The sequence below is a fragment of the Lampetra planeri genome, unplaced genomic scaffold, assembly GCF_965212315.1.
Source record: "Lampetra planeri unplaced genomic scaffold, kcLamPlan1.2.h2 scaffold_1801, whole genome shotgun sequence".
Taxonomy (NCBI): Eukaryota; Metazoa; Chordata; class Hyperoartia; order Petromyzontiformes; family Petromyzontidae; genus Lampetra; species Lampetra planeri.
Genome location: NW_027614542.1, coordinates 1,249 through 22,550, shown reverse-complemented (window position 1 = coordinate 22,550; position 21,302 = coordinate 1,249). Strand labels below are relative to the sequence as shown.

General features: G+C 45.2%; 1 protein-coding gene across 1 annotated transcript; it reads right to left on the bottom strand.

Annotated features, from left to right (window-relative positions):
* Positions 1-932: 932 nt before the first annotated feature.
* LOC144739946 (roundabout homolog 2-like) lies at positions 933-20,682 on the bottom strand (the record flags this gene model as incomplete). Its single annotated transcript, XM_078622827.1, has 11 exons — positions 933-1,127; positions 2,237-2,503; positions 2,615-2,773; positions 3,199-3,381; positions 7,019-7,227; positions 8,112-8,375; positions 10,719-10,878; positions 14,897-15,022; positions 15,880-16,152; positions 17,070-17,197; positions 20,640-20,682. Coding segments are annotated over 11 exons (2,007 nt in total), but the record flags the coding sequence as incomplete, so codon positions are not given.
* Between the last annotated feature and the right edge of the window lie 620 nt (positions 20,683-21,302).

The window sequence follows — 21,302 nt, the reverse complement described above, 5'->3', positions numbered from 1 at the left end:
ACTGCTTTCTTCCCAGTGGCGCCGGGGCAGCGGCACTCTTTCCAACACACGGGACAAAGTTCAAGAACCCAAACACGGGGAGGGCGTCATTCTTTCAAAGGCCGGAACGCTTCTCTCCAGTTTACGTCCCAGGACGATCACTCTGCAAGGAGTTCAGATGCAAGTCATTGGGGGGGGGGCGAGGGGGGGTCAAAGCACACGTAAAGACGGAATAATGACGTTTCCATTAGGTTCGTCACGCCTGCTGCGGCGGAGCAGCTCCAGCTACCACATCACGTGTTTGATTGTGAGAAATCAGTTATCAAATTCTTTCCTGACATGTCTGCGGTCCACATAGAATCTCATGGCTCAATGCCACTGGGGCTGTTGTAGTCGGTGCAGTAAAAATATATGTAATATAAATATAATAGGACGCTGCTGGAAGGGTTCCTCCAACTTTGAATTTCTGGAGCAGAGACCTCGTGTGTTACTTGGCACTTGAAAAACGTTGCTATGCCACAAAAGACCCACAAATCTCTATAGTATTTGGCAACCAGGTCTGGACGATGTGTAAAAGATGTAATTTGGGCTTGGTTTAATTCCTGGGTGCATCACAGAATGTATTGTTCCATCTGATTACGTTTTGGATCTGGTCAAATCTTACACACCTGCATAGAAGAACAGATTTTAATGTACTGATGTCCTGATGATACCACTGAGGGACGATGGAACACAGTACGTAGCTGATACATTCAGTCATTTCATGAATCAGTCAGTCAGGTAAACAGAATTAGATGAATATTTTTACCAGGAATTAAAATCTGTGAAGATGATTGAAATCATGTGAATAAGAATTATTAATTTGTAAAATCTAATGTTTTGCTCAAACCTCCAGAGCCCAGTGGAACAAGCACTAACATCACTGAATGCCACTGACAGGTGATACTACGTACATAACTCTCCAGAGTACTGTCCTTGCCCGTTGGTCCCCAAGAATTCAGCATGTTCTGTGGCCGTCCACTGCTGCGGCTGCCGTGGACCTTCTGTCTTACGTGGCCCTGTCGAGCCCTTAGAGGAGCTCGTGCCGGAGGAGCTGTGGCCACCAGGTGAGGGGAAGGAGGGTTTGCTGTACGGCACGCATCCTTCCTCTGGAAACACACACGGGGACACAAAGGAAATGTTTCATTGTTGCAGCAGAACGCATCTATCATCTGATGCAAGTAGACAAAGAGCACTTTGTAAACCCTCCTATTTTCCTGACATCTGCAAAGCGGATGTGCCAGCAGGCGATGCCAGGACGTGCTGCAGAGCCGGCGCTCAGCCTCACACGTGGGGCTGCAGCTACAGAGGGCCGACTAGCTGCTGTGGCACCCCCTGCTGCAGGCTAGCATAATATTGACCCTCAGCAGTGTGCCGTCGCATGAAACCTCATCAAACTGCTCCCCACTGCTCCGCTAATGACGGTAATGGAGTCTGCCCCACCCTCAGTGAGTTCTACTCGCAACCAGTCCCAACTCTGGAACATACGGGAATTCACCTATCGACGTCTGTCTGCGTGCAAAGTCTGGTCTTGTCTTTGTTCGGTCCCTCTGTGTCTAAGAGAAGGTAGGGACGGACATCTCTAATCATGACACATGCATGCGTGCACACACACACACACACACACACGAGGATGACCGCTGTTTGTGCTGAAGAGAAGACAGCCGCCGTCGTTAGAGCGCATTTCATTTGCCGGGGCCTGATGCCTTTCTCGGAGCACTGTGCCAACACTGGCAACCGTTACGGGGGCATTAGGGAGGCTGAGGGAGGACTTGGGGGGGCATCTGGAAGCCATAGCAAGTGGCAGACAGTGCAATCTGTTCATGAGCTCTCCGTCTGAATGCAGGATGAAAGCCTCAGAAGAGACAAGCTGCCGCAGCAGTAAAATTCCTCTGCCCGCCTTGTTTGGTTGTGATTTTAACACAATGAATACTAAATATGTGAAGTGAAAATACTGCATTCAGATTTGTTGTACATGAAGGAGTGAACAGGTCAAATTATTTTGTAGGATATGAAGTGCATTCCTTATTCACGTATTTGTAGCGATGCTGTTACCTGACTCGTCTGTTTCAACGCCTTCGTCCATCTGCCTGCACTATACTCAGGACTACGTTCCACTGTGGTATTGTCCTGTGGTGTACTCTCTTGTCACTCAGCGTTCTTTTCCATGTCAGAGCATTGCAACTAGAATGGTTATACAGTTGGTTATCTAACGTACCATTTTTGTGCCCCCTGCGTCCATCATCAGCCCGGTCCATGGAGCCCAGCCTGTCTTGAGCCTGGCGATGATGTTCCAGAGAAGTGCGTGCCTGTCTGTCAATAGAGCTCCTCATATCCTCCTGCCCGGTCAGTGGTCCTGACATAGGCGGGCGCTCCAGAGATGAAGCCTTCCGATCTGCAGGGGGTGCCATGCTGCCTATACTGCGGGCCGCTTGGATACGGCCCTGCCCCTGGCAGGGAGGAGGCTCAGGGGGAGGAGGTAGGTCTGTGACACCAGAAATAATTGACTTATAAAGTCTAGGATGGCTTGTAAAAAGAGTCTAACACTACTAGTCTAGGTGAGCTATTTTAAATTTGTCCACAGTCAAAGCCTCACCATCTGCACCAGCTTCTCTCCGGTGGGGCGCCGTGCCCTGGCTTCGGGGTTTGCGTGTGGGCCTGGTGGCCCTCTGGTGGCCCAGGCTGTGTGTGCCGACTGTGCTGCCATCTGTTGAGAACGGACTGCTGGGCCGGGGCCTGTGGGACAATCCTTTACCTGCAGGAGGGAACACACCAGCTGGTTAACAAAGATATCAACATGAAGAGGAGAGGAGCTGAGGCAGTCACGAGGCGACGTCGGCCAGTCTTAGAATCCAAAGGGTTTTTTTCCCGACAGCTGTCCAGTGAAGTCTGTGAAAGTTTGAAGAAACAGCTTCACCCGATTATTCCTCAAGAAAGCAGAAGTGGAAAGGTGACTGACAGAGAAGCCCAGCTGGAGATGATTCTCAGCCACAAACAACAGGAGCCATGCACAACCTGGGCATTGCATCCACAAGCAGCAGAGAGGAAATCAGAAGCCATCGTTATGAGGCCAAACACCGGGCAGCAGATGAGAGGAGGAACAATCAGAGCGGAAAGGAGCAAATCATCTGCCACTGGTGGAATGACCCAGCAGTCAGCGGCTAGTCTCCCCAGACAAACCTCTTTTGCTGAGGCTAGTGCCCTCCAGGCGGTAGCCTGCCCTGTCTGCAGCCGCCACCAGAGCCTGGGCGAAGCTGCAGTGGGTAAAGATGGAGCCGTCAGACGAGCTGCCCAAACTGGACCTGTGGCTGGAGAAATTACGCTCATCCTCCGAGGCTGAGCCCCACCCATTCACCATGGACCCTATGAAACACCACAAGGTGTGGGAGTGCATTTTACATACATCCAACGTCACGTTCACAGTTCAGTACCTTCATGGTTTTACCCAGTTGTTCCATTTTTTCCTTCTGATACACTCAGTTTAATCGGCTCAGGGCTCCCATTCACTGTGAGTGTGTGTGTGTGTGTGTGTGTGTTTGTTCCGTGAACACACACTGTTCCCTCGCAGTGAAACGACACCCTTTATTTCATGTCCTACTATCCACTGGAACTGTGTTTTCAATCATGTGTTGCTTTGTCATTTTACTACATTTATCTGTTTGCGTTCCGATACACTCACTTCCATTTTCACACGATGATGATTCAGTTCCTTTCGTTCAGAGATCCACACCATTGAACGAGTCATTTGTGATGGACGCAGCACTCGGTCTGGCCTTCCCTTCCCCATTTGTTAGAAACACAAAACATCTGCATATTGCATAGGTGGAAGGAGCCCAACCAAAGCAGAGCAGTGGGCTGACATCAAGCTGCTTTTCTTCTTTTGATTAAGAACAATGAGCACACCTGCGGCGAGCCGTCAGCTCGAGAACTACGTTAGGTGTCGCAGATAAACCATCTCATAAAACAGGTTATTGAATCAAACACCTGCTGTGATTCACATGCTTTTATTGCTTTTTTTTTCAAAACGGTGCAGCCACCACTGTGGGAAAGGCGCTGCCCAGAAAATGATGAAATATTAGCAAGAAAATGTGGGACAAATTATATTCATCGACAATATATGTGCTTTAACTTATTACTTTGGAGCAGCGTGTTACATATGACTGTATCAGGCCGCCAATGAAAATACGCTACTTTGGCAAGCTGGAGAACAGTCGGTTAATGTGACAACTTTCTGTGGGACTGCCTTGGCAGACTTTGCGAAAGTGGCACGGACCCAAGATCTCAGCTGACACGGAACACAAGGGCGATGTGACTGAACAGACTGGCGCTGTAGAGAACACGGCGGTGGGAAGGTAAAGGTTGTACAACAGAGGGATGAGGACAAAATTAGCAGAAGGATTTATTAACGGTCAGTATAATTCCAAAAGGTGATGAACTCCTGCTGCAGCCTGACGGAGACCGGTGAAAATGACATACGGTGTGTAAAGCACAGTGAGATGTCTCTCCCAGACGGTACTTCTCTTAGTAATACATTATGAAACATTGTGATTTATTTATCTGGATGCACTGGGAAATCCCCTTCAAAGAGTTTTCAAACTTTCCCATCTGTGAATCTCTTCATCTTCATGTGTCAAAGTGGTGATTACTCAGTCACCGTATGCAACTTCACGGAATGACACCTACCAGAGCTGAAGTTGCAACAGCTTTTCACTTCTTCAGTGGGAAAACTCTCAGATTAATGAAAACTTCTATAAAAATGTAAGCTTGCATAAAGTAGAGCCCCCCCCGAACACGTCCCCTTTTCAAGGCACCAAAAGAAAAGTACGCCAGGCACTAACTACTTCAGGCCCTCCGTCTTACCCAGCTATTTTCTTTGAAATTCTGTTCAGAGTTTTTCCTCTAAAAAAGAAAGACAGCAATTCCACAGGGTCCAATCCTCCCACAAAGAATAGAGCAGATAATGAAGTAGAGCCAGTGCCAGCCAAAGCACTGATGCTTTCAACTCCTCCAGCTCCGCCAAGAAACACTGCCTCAGCAAATCACATCACAGAATGACTTTTCAGTTGGACTAACTGCCACTTTCAGCCGCGGAACCTCTGGAGCACGTCTATTCTCAGAAATTACAGTCCAATCAAACTGTGATCACTGTAACATAATTTGATAAAAAAAAAATAATAATAATAATACCGCAATACCGTTTTCCGTCTGACCTACAAATCAGATTTTTTTGGTCGCTACAGAATTTGATTCAAACTACGTGCCTGATAAATGGTGGAACACCTCCAGCGGTCCACCAACAGACTGACGCAGGTCAGCCCCAACCTACATCCCTCGTGCCACCAAAACTGACTCTTACCGGTGGAAACCCTCATCTGAAAGTTGCCAACCCAGAGAACGATTTGCTCGGACGGGCAGGAGTCTCTACCCGCCACCAGGAGGACTCCACCCTGCTCCGCACCAAACCTGGCAAGGCTTTAAGGGAAACCTCAGCTCACCGTAGGCGGAACGACCTGCGAACACATCTCAGCTTTACGTGACCTTCACTGGCTGCTTTACACACACAGAAGCAGGCGATGCCGATGTGTTTGTGTCGACTCTCTGGCCCGAGCGAGACCTAGTTCCTGCAATACTCGCAGCATGACGATTAACATTAATCTTAAAAATGTGTTGTATCGTCTCACTGAACAGAATAATGCATTGGAGAGCCCGCGCAGACTATCTGCTGGTGAAAAATTGCCCCGTGGAGGACAATGACTTTTTCCTGGAGTAAAAAAATATTTGATTTACTGGTCTTTGGTGTAACATTATGAAAACAGACCGATTTCCATATCATTAAAACAATGAAAAATCTATCAACTGAGGCTTGACAAGAATCCCTCCCTTAACAACCCCCCCCCACACCCCCTTTGCTTTCCCCTCAAAACGGTGGCCACAATAAATCTCAGCGATTTCCCCTATGTTTGCGCTAACCCTGCAGCTAGGATGTCAAACGATGGGGTGTGAGGAAGACCTGCAGAGAGATAAGAAGAAATAGTGCTGTCTCCACAGTAATACAGCGGAGGAGAAATGCAGCAGATTAGGACCCAGTTGCTGCTTTATATTCCTCTAAATACATCAGCACCAGCATATGTCAGCAAAACCCAAACCGCTGCTCCATCATCCCCGGAAAACTACTCTTTACGGCTGTTCCTGGCAGACTGGACAAACGGGCAGGGCTGTCAATCCCTCGATTCTCTTGCTTTCTCTCATTTGGCTCAGCTCATTCAACATTTTTCTATATGTATATATAAAATGTCATGGCTTCATACCACACAAGCACTTTGTTTCACAATTTGCCTGCATGGCACATGCCATTCATTCCCTCTCAGTTTCAGCCAGCGGCTCACAGAGGTGGAGCGGACACTGCGGGCCGAAGCAGCCTCCGCCCGGTCAGTATGAGATGAGCAGTCCGCCGACCAGCTCTGCCTCTGCCATGTCATGCCCTTCATTTGTCCCCCCTGACAGATGGCCGTAAAAGTTCTCAGCGAGTTGTAAAAATGGAAATGGTACCTCTCGTCTGGAATGGAATATGCTGCACGTGAATTTATTTCAAATCTCCTCAGGAAGATATGGGTGGTGCTGGCTCCTGTGTCGTGTGCGACTTAAATCACAGTCTCCCCCTCCCTGCTCCCCTCGCTTCACCCTTTTCCTAATTTCCCTCTCACTGTCCTGTTTAAAATTCATGGACTTTCTTATCTTTTTTTGTGTGTGTGGGGGGGTGATAATTATAATTCACTAGAAGCTGCCAGTGGTGCTTAAAAGTTTGATCGAGGGGACACTCAGTAAGCATGTTCACACAAAACAGAACACGCAGACTCATGAAGAACGTTGCAAGGGACAACTGTCCATTTTCTGTTGAATAAGGTAAAACTGGAGGGAAATTAATTTTACTCATTATGTGATAAAAAAGTCGTAATATATGTAATTGTTGTTGTTTTTGTTGTCTTGTTGTGTAACTCACCTGTTAAAGAGCTGTCCAGGTTGTCCATGCTAGACCCTGGAGTGTGCTCAATGCCGCGGGGATGCCTGGCCCCATAGCCTTCATCCTCCTCCTCTTCGTCGTCCTCCTCGTCCGGGAGGTCAGTCTCCAGGTCAGAAACCATTGTGCTTGACACGTAGCCCACCGGAGGAGCTGGAGCCTGGGGAGGGAGAGAACCTCCCTGCATGTGCCTGGGGAGAGGAAACAGATGACTCTGCTGGTATCCACGCACACGGCGTACATGCAAATATTTGCCACTTTTCCACGGGAAGACAAAGAAAGGACAATGTGTGTGGACTAGCAGAGCTGATTTTAGAGACCGCTATCGTCTGCAGCGCTGAATAAAATCGGACAGTTCCATTCCTACGTTCCATTCCTGTTGCCTGCATGCTAACACAACAACCCGCTAATTACTGCTGTGGATGGTACAAAAGCATGCGTTTCAGGCCTGTCGACACATGGCTGTCACCTCACTGGCAGCCCACCACGCTGACGGTCGTGTTTGTTTGAGGAGTGCAGTGCCTTTGACACGCTTTGCAGTGGGAATTGGTTGTAATTACTGGCCCTCTGGTGTTGTCAGGAAAAAGCTCTCTAACCAACATAGTCATTACTGGGAAACATGACATCTCCTTCCTGAAAAAGCATTTTTTGCCCCCCCCCCCACTACCCCCCCACCCACACACACACACACTCACTCACACACTTTACTATTATGAATGAACGTAATTCCCTCATTCTCTGTGCGTTACTGACAGGATGAAGCATGGCCTTCATCTGACTTGCATGAGCACAACAATAGAAGGTGTTGTTTGTGTGAGGATAGTAAACAACCATGGGTAAGAAATTGTGTTTAAAAAAAAAAAAAAAAAATACACTCGTCGCCTAAGTGGTAGCATGGGCCCATTAAATTGAAATGATGAATGGGTTTATCAGTGCTGCACAAAGTACATCTGCACAGCAGTACACAGGAACACATAGCACAGTAAGCAACCCTCAAATGACAATACATTTACTATCAACTACACCAATCCATCAAGGCCACGTTTATATTTACAGCCCTTCAAACGACAGTTACCATGTCTGCTTTGCCATGTCCAGCTGGTACGCTCTGGTCAGCTCATCCAAATGGGCCTGAAGTATGGGCTGCATCTCGTCCCGAGGGGAGGGGGTCAGGGTGGCGGTGGACTGCTGTCCAAAGGACACCGCGGCTGGGGAGGAGGCTACGCCCCGGACGGGTGGGGTGGGTACCCGTTCCTCCTCTTCCTCCAGCTCGTCCTCCATGCCCTGGTGCAGATAGGTCTGCACAGGCATAGGTGGGCCCCAGCCATCGCTGTCGTACCTGACGGAAGAAGAGACGCTTTTTTTAAAATCTTCAATCTTGAACAATAAACAATCCACAGTATTGTAAAGCAACAAGTGACAAAGTGTTGATTTCTGAAATGCTACAACACGCAGAGACAGCAAAGAAGAATTGTCCACGTCTGCAGCTGCGACCTTGTCCAACTTTCATAGGAATTAGTTACTTGACAGAGATAACTAGGCCTCACTTCTGCATATATGTGCTTATACATGCTGCAGTAATACAAGCCATAAAACTGTTCATTAAAGAAATTTGTCAGTGCACACTTCGGAGGACATAACTGTTTTAATCTGCTGCCATTAAGAGGAGCTCCAGATTTACAGGGCGCGAGGACTCTTCATTTGTCCAACAGCCTATTAAAGCAGATGACTCTCTCAGATTGGAAATGGGAGTCGGAGGGCATAGCAAAGAGCTATCGCCTCAGTGAGCCTCTGTGCCTCCACAGGACTGAGCACCAGTGCATGTGTTTCATGTAAATGAAATCCAAAGGGCAACAGTCCCTGCAGTATGAGCCCCCGCAGCCAGGTGGCGACTTATTAGGTACAAACACATCTCTGGTTGGGTCCCAAAAACAGAGGTGAACCTCTGTACTACACTACTCATCACATGGAAGACTTGAACAATCAAACGTGTTCTTTAAAAAGCTCTTTGGAAGAGGACTTTAGTTGTAACCCCCGTTTTAATGCCGCAACACATAATTAATTTTTAGCTCTGCCTTTAACTCATTTATGGTCAAGCTGTAAAAGTAGACAATTACTGTTAATATTTGCTTTACTGGAGCTTCACTGGGGTACGTGCTCAAAGTCCGTGCACTTCTTCTGAAGCTGGCCCAGCCATCCTAGTTCTGTGTCATGACAGACTCCATTTCAGTATCATTACATCTCTCCTATCACTATCCTTTCAAATGTTAAAGAGACTACCCAACACACAGGTCCAAACATCAGCCCAACCATCATTACACTCTCAGTCTGTGTGTCAGCTGCTTGTTCCACATACGAACACTAACCCAGGAGAATGAACACTTCACTGGTGTTTCTAAGTTTTGTACCGTTCCGTCTTACTTGTTTGGGTTATGTGAGCACCAACTGGGAACATATTTCCACTTTAGGAGAAATAAACGAAATATCCTCAGGCTCATTTTGGGGATATTACTCTGCTGGTGTAATCTGCCACTGGCTGTCTTTCTTTTCTCTTTACGAAACAATGCAATTATGATTTTTTTCCCCACTGTGGAATTCAGCACTTAGACTCAACTGAAACCATCTGTGTTAGTAGCAGCAGGAGACACTTTTCTCCTCATTTGTTTTCTAGTCATGATGTGAGCCCATAGATTGAAGAGAGGATCAGCAGATAGTTTGATCTGCAGCCATCTGTACACAAGTTTTTGTACACGCGCCTGTGTGAGTGAGTATGTGAGTATCATCTGCCTGTGGAGGCTGCACACAAATTGATCCTTCACTTTTCTCCAGCTGTACAGTGGTACAGTAATTAGCTGGAGCAAAAACAGAGCAGTACCCAGTTATTGCACACACACACACACACACACACACACACACACCAACGTGTAGTCCCCCTCACACTGGCAAGCACCAACTTGTTGCCCCCCACCCCCACCCAGCAGCAAGCCGCTTGATTCTATGTTGCCAAGGAAGGAAGAAGAAGGAAATACAACAAGAGGTATAATCACTGTGTTTTGTGCTCTGTTCGAGTTTTCAAGAATCAAATCGATTCATTGATTCATTGTGACCAAGGCAAAGGCATTTTTTTATGTGCACTTTGAAAACAGGAAACTAGATTTTCAGCCTTGTTGGATGACAAACCCACACATTTAAGGTGTAAATGTATAAATGACTATTTATGTAATGTACATCTGAGTATTTTCAGACATTTAAAGAGACATTTCTTTCCCACACACTGGCCAGCTTCCACAGTAAAGAATATATGGTGAGGTTTACAGTCATAGACTTATTTCAAATACATGTTTGAGCCAACAAAAGAAGGCATCTCAAATAGGAGTGGCTGTGTGACTCAGACATGTCTGGAAAAAACAAACAAACAAACAAAACAAAATCTAAATATCGATACGGTCAGACAAATAACGACAGATGTCGTCAGCAAAACAGGACAGATGTAATACATACAGCCTAAATATAGGAAAATAGAAGAAAGACAAAGGAGGAACTATAACAATAATGAAGTATGCAGGAATCCTATAATAAATGTGAAAAGAGAATAAACTGATAATGAAAATCATCATGTCTCACACATACTGAGAACATGAACAAAAAAACACAAAAAACAAAAACACATTAGCAGACATACCCTCCTCCATCATGGTGCTCATTGGAATAATGGTCCATTTCGGTGCCAGGAAGAGGGTGAATGGGGGGCGGGGGCAAGGGAACATTGGCCCAGTTGGACCCATTGGCTTTAGTGGGTTTGGAGCCGGCCTTGGCCTTTTTCTTCTTTCCTCCTTTTCCACCTAAAAGAAAAAGCCGGCATGTATTTATTAAAAATTCAGTGGAATAGATTGTAAATAATAAAAAAAAAAAATACAATTACATGTCCCATATAACTGGTATGCACTTGCCAAGCAACAAATGTGTGTTTTACAGAGAAACTCCATATAATTCACAGACAATTTCAATCACAAGCTTTTAATGAGCTTCTGCCTGTCGGTGCTAACGCAGAAATTCTCAAGGTTGCCTGATGAAAAGCATGCTTCCATTGATTGATTGGCTGAAAAGCCTTGAGTCTCCATAGAAACAGGAGAAAATGGCAGTAAAGAGGTTGCACTAGACCTTGGTGCTCCACCCATCCCTCCACGTCCCCTTTCACACCAAACAGTGGCTTCCACAATGAAATATTTCACTTCACGGCATCATCATAATGAATGGCTTGTGTAGTGTCGGTGTGTTCCCAATGGAATTCACTGAGAGTCTATTACTACTTTCATTTCTTTTATTACACCACAGACCTACACACTAACCTCATCCATTTCCACACATGTCCCTCTAACATCAGATTCTCCTCTGGCCCATCTATCTTTGTGAATCTGCCATTCAGGTCAACCTCAGGTTTTAGACAATTTGCTCATTGCCGAGGAAACCTTTTTTGTTTTTCTTTTCATTTTGCTAAAAATACATTTGACGTCCAGCTCAGGTGTCTTCCATATATACAGTAGGTATAGATACACTATCACATATTCCAAGAGCGAGACTCGTAGCTCTCTTAATGGAGTTAGATCATCAACTACTCGTATTGTTTGATTATTAACCCTTTGAGTCTCCCAGCTGGAGGACGTGGAGAACACTGAAATAATCTGAAATAATGTACTAATCAAGAAATTATATAGTGCTGTTGCACATCTAATCAAACAGCAGTACCTGAGCTATAATACTATATAAGCTTTTTTACATGCCTCAAAAAAAAAAACAAAAAAAAACAACCAACTCTCAGAGTCAACCTTTGGAGCTCAAATAATGCTCAAATACTGTGCTATGATTTGACAGATGTTTAGTGCTGCAGATGCATCACTCCTAAGGGATTATTTAAGATTATTTTACCTTAATCAGCTACTAATTAAAACAAGAAAAAATATCTTTTGGTACCTTTAATTTGAAATTATCAACACATCATTAACATTATACGACTACAAACCCTCACTCCAACCAAGGTATGATTCACATAATATGTGAATGTACATGTAAAATGTACATTCAGATACATAAAATGAATGTTAATGTAAAATGAACACACAGTAGCTGGCAATGGTCCATTGAATCGCACCATTCTAAAACTATACTACTACTATAAGTATTCTCATTCAGTACATCATCAGCTAACACAGCAAACACACTGTGCAAAGACCAAAATCCAGACAGCCTTGCTATTGTAACATATTTCCAGTAAATAGCAAATACATCATCTCAATGTTGTGCTATAAGTGGAGTAGCTTCTTAACTTATTGCTTCTCACACGTGAAAGTAAATAGAAAGAGTCTATATAGCATGCGGATGTGAATATTCCTAGATAGTATTGCTGAGAGTGCCTCTCAGCTCTCAGACAAGTGAAAGGCATCTTTGGGAAACTCCAAACACATTTGTATCTGTCATCTGTTGTCAGTCCTTGCTGCCAAAAGCCTGTTAGTACGTTCGCCAGTGCCACAAAACGGCTGCCAATATGGCATCCTGTGCACTGTAACATCATGCACGATAATGGAATCTGATAAAGTGGCTTGACGGAGTCAAAAGTACATCAGTACCATCAGAAGATGCTTACACAAGCAAGCGTCATCAAAGTTAGATTTAAAAAAAAACAAAAAACTGTGCAAGGTCATATGAGGAGTGACGGAAGAAAACCATCTGAAGTAAAAGTAAAAATAAAACAAAACGGTAATCTGAAGGATTACGGCACCACAGGGCAACCACAGTCTCAAAGTGATTGGGTTTCCTGATTGTTCCCTTTTCCAAATAAGTGGTGAGTTGACAAGATTGTTCAATCACCCATAGTCCTAACAAACAAAACCAGCCATCAATATTATAGACGAGCGTCGTCCAAGGAAGGAACGATGGTCTGGAACACAGCTCACCCCAAATATGAAAAATATAGAGTGAAAGGCTGTGGCTAGGAGCTCAACATGAATTACACGGTAAACCCATCTCCTCTGACAAAACTGAACCTCTCTTCAAAGTGGAACACATCCTAAATTTAGATTCAACTCTGTGTATTTATATCCAAGGTTTGGGTGCTCCCAGTCTGTAACTGCAGGACCGCAGAGCCTTGTGCTTACTTTGTTTTCATTGGGTACGCCAGAACTGAGGGGGAAGCCACAGTGCTGACGCTACAATCTGTAGCCACATATAACTTAGGAGTGGGAGAATAATTCAAATAAGGACTCATCTAAATAATGGAAAGCTATGTGTCATATTTTGTTTTCTATTAAAAAAAAAACAAACAGCCATGTTACATAATGGGGGGAGACACCACAGAGAGTGCAAGGGCACAAGCAGTCACAAAAGGGAGGAGTTGGCCTGAAGTGGATGGAAGCTGAGGGTCTTCATAGCTTACAAACTGCTGTGGAAAACATGAGGTTCTTTTACTCTCTGACACTAAGAAAGGTTTTAATGAGCACCTTCATGCCCCAGTGAGATCCAGGCTGTCATGAAAGCCGCTCTATTTCTGGTGCTTTTGATCCTGCGCTCCTCCTCTGGACCTGACATTCATTATTCCTTCTATCTCCTCATAGACAGAGTACAGCACTGTAACTTCAGCGCTTCCCCCTTTAATATGGTTCCTTTACTTTAGTCCAAGATCAAAGCTCAGATTGCTGGTTCAAATATCTGGTTGGAGCTGTGAAGACAGCTCATACGTCATTGTATTTAGTGTCAGTTGTTCAGAACGACAGTGGGTATGTTGACAAAACAATTACTTTAAACTTTAAAGTCTCATTTTATACCATGATTAATTTACACCTTTTACCTGACTATCTATTGTTAACGGGGCAATGGCATATAGCCACTTGTCGGTTAGCCTGAATTACACTCTATACATATTTCTGATTGTATTGCTATAGTTGGACTTCCATATAAAGCTGTATGTATGTAGGTATATGTATTGTGTGTATGTATGTGTAGCAGACATGCATACACAAACTAGCCAGTCATGAGTCTTCATCAATGATTGTGTTACCATTAATTTTCATGAAAAAACCATACCAGTACATTCCAGCATCATCAGTGTCATTGGCAAGAATCTGCCTGGAGGGCACGGTCACGTCTTCTCCTGTCCCCCAGCCCACAGTGTGCCACAGCATTGAATTACAGACCAGTGAGGCACTGGCTTGTAACTAAATAAGAGGAGAGAGCAGTGGAGACGGTGGAGGGGCCTCCTTGGTGTCCTATAAATGACTTTGTAATTCTCTGAACATGGGTTTTAGTGTAGTTGGCCACCATTAGGGGGAAAGGGAAGAGGGTGGTATTTTTACTACTTTACCCAGCCAAGCATCCCTAATGGTGTGTGTGTGTGTGTGTGTGTGTGTGTGTGTGTCTATGGTCCACTCTGTCTGAAAGACTCCTTCTGACCCTATTCCTCAAACAGGGCGGGCCTTCACGAGGACGGCACAATGTATTAGCACTCACAGGCATATTCTTTCAGGAGTTGATAGTATTATTTGGTCTCCCTAAATGAAACTCTTCAGCACAACGCCTACATAACAGCTGCCTGCAGCATCGGCTACTGCACTCAAAGCTCATTTTACTAACGAAAATGCATCCATACGTAATGCACTGTAAGCAGTGAGAGCTGAGCGAGCAAAGCATTTTTAGGTGAGGGGGAGGGACAGAGTTTGGGGGAAAAAAAATGCCTTGGATATCAGGTCCGTACATGCAAACAACAGATCAATAAAGCAATTATAAAAGCAGTCAATCATTACGTCAAGCGGCAGAGCCCCAGAGGATGTCCCAGCCTGTTTCATGAAATTCTCTGCTGTAGAAACCAACCTGAGAGACTGCCGCTTCGCTCTGAGCTGTTGTGAGAGCTGGTGGTGCTGAAATCCTGTGACTGGTTGTGCGGTATTCTACTAGACAATCCGTCGGTCAATCGGTAGTCAGGAATGAAAAGGAGGGCTATAGTGGAGGTTAAGAGGGCAAAAATCACAGTGGAATCAGGTGGCAGTTAGCACAAGCACATGCAAACATGCAGTTAGAGCATTGAGCAAGCAGGACATATCCAGGATTCATACAAGCTGTGTACAAACACTTGATGTTACTCACTGACTTGTATGTATAAACATGGAAATACACTTGAACTAACTCTTCGAAATGGGATATTAATACAATTATTCCCTTCAGAAGAGATAGTCGCATAATCGTGTGTGGTCACACTCCTTAAGGAGAAGTCGTTTTTAAAATTCAATCACATTAGAGGGAAATGTGTGAAAACTCTTAATTAATCTCTTGTAGACTGTGGGAAAATGAGATCATAAATATGTATTAGATTACTGACGATGAATACTCGTTATACCGAGAGCTTCTAAAAATCCAGCATCAAATTGGTAGTAAAGAATTTGGATTATTTTCTTAGATGCTTACAATGCTGGAATGGATTGACAATTAAAATGAAAGCAGGGATACCATCCCTGCACTCACACAAGAAAACGTATGGGTGGCTTAACTGCACGACTCACTCACGAGATGTTTATTCAGTCTTGGAGCGGAACCAAGATGTTGTCTACTGGGAGAATAATGCTTCACTTCCACCACAGTGGGGTAGGAAATGTTTCAAAGGTTTAAATTCTACGTGGCCACTTTGTTTGAACTGCAAAACTGTGGCTTGTGATCAGGGTCCCGTCAGTTTTTACACTCACAGGGTGGGCGTAAGGGCACCAGAGGACTCCAGCATTCACTGTCTGAGAGAATCACATCAGGGAAAACATCTGTCCACTTCTCGCTACTTTAACACACGCTGACTCAGTTCGACTTACTGTTGTTGCATGAGTTTTTGTCGGGCAGGGAGTATCCCAGATTGGCCATCTCCTGCTTGGCCTGCAGAGAGGCCTTCCACTGGGCTTCGGGCAGGTCCACAGCCAGCTCGTGGATGCTGCTGGAGTGGAGAATCTGGGTGGTGGCATAAGGAGTCGCCTGGGATGTTTGGCCAGGGCTGTTGTAGTTGGCTTTGGTGGTGAAATCAATACTGCTATAGATGGCTCCATCGGAGAGCATTGTGCCAGTCTTATCCCCTTGTCCACTTGGTAGATCTGGAATTTGAAGACGGTTCAGTAACAAGTCCTTCTGTTCACATCATCTATCACCTGGATGTGGTTTTAGTACACAGGAGCAGCTTCAGTGACAGATTGTTGTACAATGTCCTGCTCCAATGTTCCTATCTATCTATCTATCTATCTATCTATCTATCTAGGACTAGGACTTCCCTCAGGATCTGATTTTCTGTCATACACTGGCTGACCTAGTATTCAAGCACACATGTTACTGCATTGTTCTGGGATTACGGCCGGGGACTTTGGGCTTTCAGGACATCTCAGTTTTAAAGAACCAGCACTTAACAGATTTGTCTCATTGAATAAAAGCATCCCTGTTATTCATGTATTCAACGCCACCCCCCAGCCCCTCTGGCTGTGTCAATATCTCACTGCTCTTCCTTCTCTGCTCGTATACATAAGGTAAATGCCTGTGTTTCGTGACCGAGGGGAAAAACAGAGCGTGGGACTGCAGAGCTAACCGACTCTCTCTGCGGTTTGCATGCCCAGTGAAGGGGAGATGATGTAGAACCATGGCGGAAGTGTCTGCATCTGCACCAGTCAAGCTGTGCCTGTCCTTCACGACTGGCTGCCCAGGACCATCCTTTCAAACCCACACCCACCCCCTTCTCTTTTCTCTCAGTCTCTTGCTCTGAGGTATGAGCTATGGCACCAGGCTGGGGTGTTTCCCATCAGTCACACTGGTGACAGTGGATGTCCTCTGCTGTGTAAATAAATATTGAAAATATCCAAACACATACGTGATATGCATATAAGTACACAACCTCTGCCTGTATGTATAGATGATGAACAACAGGCGCTCCGGTAGAACAACCACAGGCCCCCGCCTCAAAAGAGACCACCGGGGCACGCACACACACACACACACACACACACACACACACACACACACTCACCTCCTCGACCAAAGTTATTTAGATCATTGGGGCCCCCGGAGCTGCTGTTGACAGGCAGGCTGGTAGCTGGCCAGGAGTCTGCTAACCAGGGATATCCTGGGTCACTGGCATTCAGCAGACCTGGCCGGCTGGTAAGAAACACAGTGTGGGAAAACAGATTAACGTTTCTTTTTCGTCACCGGTTATTTATAATATAGGCTTCAATTACGTGTCATGTTACTACTGGACATACAACATTGAACAACAGGGAACAAGACAATGAGACTGCTGGACAAGAATATTTGAAATGGTGGTGTGTGCACAGCAAGTGTGTGTGTGAGATAAGCTTATAGTACAAATATGTGAAGGTAATCAGACAGTTCTGAGAAACAGCACAGAGGCGGTACCCCCCCCCCCCCCCCCCCCCACACACAAACACACACACACACACACACAATGATGCATATATATTTTCTTATTCATGAATATATCGTGCATGCTGCTGTTTTCTCATCAGCCCCTTGCCGTGATGTCCAGACAATCTAAATCTTGTCTGATTAGACGTCAAGCCCCCCACCATGATGTCCTAGCTAACTTGTGGGATGCCTGCAATATGGGAGAGGGCAGCTCCATTTAACAGGTGTTGCATCCCCCCTTACAGAGGCGAGAACCATAAAAGGCAGCCATTAAGTCTTTAACCTGTCATGCGTGACTGCTGAGAGGCCGTTAGAGCCACTTTACTGTACCATCACGTCTGAGGTTCGTTACAATGACGAGCTCAGGTAAAAGGTAAATGAGAAGACGTTGAGCTAAATGTCTTTGTTTATGTGTCAGTAGCAGACTGACACACAACATCCTGAAGAATTGAACAAAAAAAAAAAAATACGTGTCCCCCCAAAGGGGAGAAGGACTCTACTTGTTCAACTTTTCCCTGACATGTCCCAGACAAGCATCCGATTTGATGAAGCGGATAGCATTGCGCCTCAAAAACGTGCCACTCCTGACTGTCAGTGCCCAGCAGTGCTGTATGTGGCAGATAACAGATGCGCTTGTGCGTTCTGAGCTGCAGAGCACAGTAGTTAGCAGTCTGGCTGCTTGATGGGGCTTTTTGTCTCGGCTCCAGTGGGTGACGTGTTGTCTCCACATTGGCTCTCAGGGACTCGACAGAGTCAAGCCCTGAGGACAAGGGCAGGTAACGGGCGTAGCTGCAGTCAGCCACAGGTTCTAATGAGAAGAGCTGTTGCACACACAGAGAGAGAGAGAGAGAGAGAGACCAAAACAACTCCAGTCCTGGCAGGCTAAGAGCCCATGCTGCGGTTCCTGAATGCCAAAACAGGCCCTGGGGGCAGACAAGTCATTCAAATTGATGGCTGTGAATCAGACAGATGCACTTTTATAGTGCAATTCATCTCTCCTTGTCCTTCTACTTTATTTTGGCTGCCACATTCTGCCACTGCTATCATTCTCCATTTGTAAACCATCTTCCCTCTTTTTTCATTTATTTATGACTCGTAGACGTTCACTTACTCACTCTGTCCGTCCTCCCAGTCGCTACACATAATTCGGCAAACGGTAAAAGAGGACATTCTCTTTGTTGACTCCACTGTGGCAGCAACACAACTAACTGCTCACCACCTTCAATGATAGGCCATGCCTTTGTCTCATTACCACTCCGTCTGTGTGCTCCAGCAAGTCCTCCCCGAGCCCACAGCAGAAAGACTATTTAAAAGACAAGGAGATGACAGCTGAAATGGCTGCATCGTCCTTGTATTTATCACACAACTGAATTGTGGCAAAGGATAATTAGAGTATGACTGATGACATTTGTGATAAACACTGTATGAGTATATATATTACGAGTCGAGTGATGGTGGGATAATGGACACTGGCTCATATGTGACACCTGACTTTTAATCCCTGTCTGACCTATGATGAACGGCAACCTTGGTGGATACAATTTGATTTGGAGCATTTCCTCTTCTTGACGTTTCAGTTACTTGTTGTAGGTAGGACGTCATAAATACCTCCAAGATAGCTCCCCCCGAGCTTCCCATAAATAAGACAAGTGGGAGATATTTGTTCCACAGCAACTTCATAAATCATAAAGTCTAGACATTATCAAACGCTGATGGCAAATGGAAAAACTCTCAAGAATCATGCTGCCATTTAGTATTCAGATACATCCTGGCATATAAGAGAATCTCCATGGCAACAGTCTCAGAAATATCTTCATGTTTCCCTCAGCTCATTCTCTGTAGGAGTAAATCTTCTTTGCCAACATATTGATCAGTACAAAGATAGGAAGTTATTACTTCCTCCTAATTACCATCTCTACATTGGCAAGAGGAGCAGGAACGAGCCCTTATCAGCTTTGATCAATTTCAGTTGAGCAGTCAAAGTCAAATTGTCCAGCTCTACCAATCTGCGTCCTATTCATCTTCCGTGAATCATTTATTTTGTGATTGATTAGGTGTAATTGTTCAGTCATGGCGATTTGGCAGGAGCCAATGAGAAAATGGATACAGAAGCAGCTGCATTTGCAGTTGTCTAATTAATGCAACCAACCAACTATTCTTTTCCTCTTATACTCCGTTACACATGTTCCCTCTCAGGGCAGATGGGGAAGTTGCAACATCTGGGGTTTGATGACAGTGGAGTGCTTAGCGGATCAGAGGCTCATGTTAGAGGTCCACACTGCACCCGATTCCGGTGTTGTGAAATATATAGATGTAAAATTAAAAAAGAAATGATAATCAGAAAAAAGGAAAAGAAAAAAAAAACACGACACCATAAAATAGACGAGAAATGGAACAGAATGTGAAAAATTCACTGAGAGTGCGCTGGCAGCTCAGAGAACATGACTGGCAACACTGTCCAATGTGGCATCTACTCAAAGGCATACAGTGGGAGGAAAACATGAAACGGTAAACAAAAACAAAACATGACGGCAATAATACTGCAAACAGACTGCAGAAGAGACACATTCACAAAGGTCCGGGCGTGCACTGGGTCAGACTGGGTTGGCGAATGTTTCGCGGTGAGTCTGTGATCTACAGGATTTACCTAGTCAGGTGTGATAAGCACCAGATAGACACAAGCCCAGGATTCTCCAGGGAGGCTGCAGAATTCCTACAAAGGTTCAGTAACTGGTGTCATTGAGATGTGCCCTGTTCTCTGTGGCGCCGCTGTCTCTCACCGAAACGGAGCAGTCTGTATGGCAGTGCAAGCGGAGCACTTCCACACACCTATCCCCTGCGTAATTATTTTTACATTATTACATGTGCTCAGATCCCAGCCGCCCACGCACGGTGACAGGCAAATTTATCACTCCAGAGGGCTTCTGGGTTGCCTGCAGCCGGCAGCAGAAGATAAATGACAAAATAAAAGCACTCTCTGCTTAAAAATTGTTTCTGTTAATTCCGTTGAGGAGATTTATGAGTTCATCTATCGAAGCATAAACGAAGATGTGGTTGAAATATACATTTGCATGCAGGTCTTGAATAGAAAGCACATAAACAAAGATTGGTTATCTGTCAATCTATCAATCATTTGACTCTTTTAACACCCTTTCCATTTGGTGGGGACACTCACCTTCCATTGCTCATCAGACCACCATCAACTCTCTGGAACGTTACTAAAGACAGAAAAGAGGAAAAAAACACAAAGGCAGGTGTCAGTTGTTTTGTGTGATTATGGAAGAAAATACGAACCAAGCAACAGAGTGATTTCTGTGATTAGAAAACATCTAGATCTAGATAGTTTCTGATGTCCCTCCGCGTCCATTGTCTCATGGCGATAAAAAGGCAGCAATGACGCGCCTTTGTTGTGCGTAAGTGGAGACGTCATGTGTTGCTCAAGGACAGGACGCCTGATGAGAGGGAAAACTCATTTCGTGTTTCTTATTTTGCTGCTGAGTTATTATCAGTTGTGTGATTAAATCTCAGCTGAAAAAATGATTAGAAAAGGCAGAGGGATCATTAATCATTGTGTTTTTCTATCTCCAAGAAAGGCGCCTGAGTTACTGATCCTTCCACTAGCAGGGCTCCCCAGAAGCCACGCGCCGTGCCCGTTCCATCACAGTGATCCACAGATAACAAGGGCCGCTTGTTGTCAGCGGCGGGTAAAACTCTGTGGCTTCAAGTGAGAGACGGCTGTGAGGGATCCATTTCATCTTAGTTCAATGACCATGATGACAAAGCAGCTTCAAGGGCTCTAAGCATGTATGATCTTCTATTGATCACAGGAAATACAGCA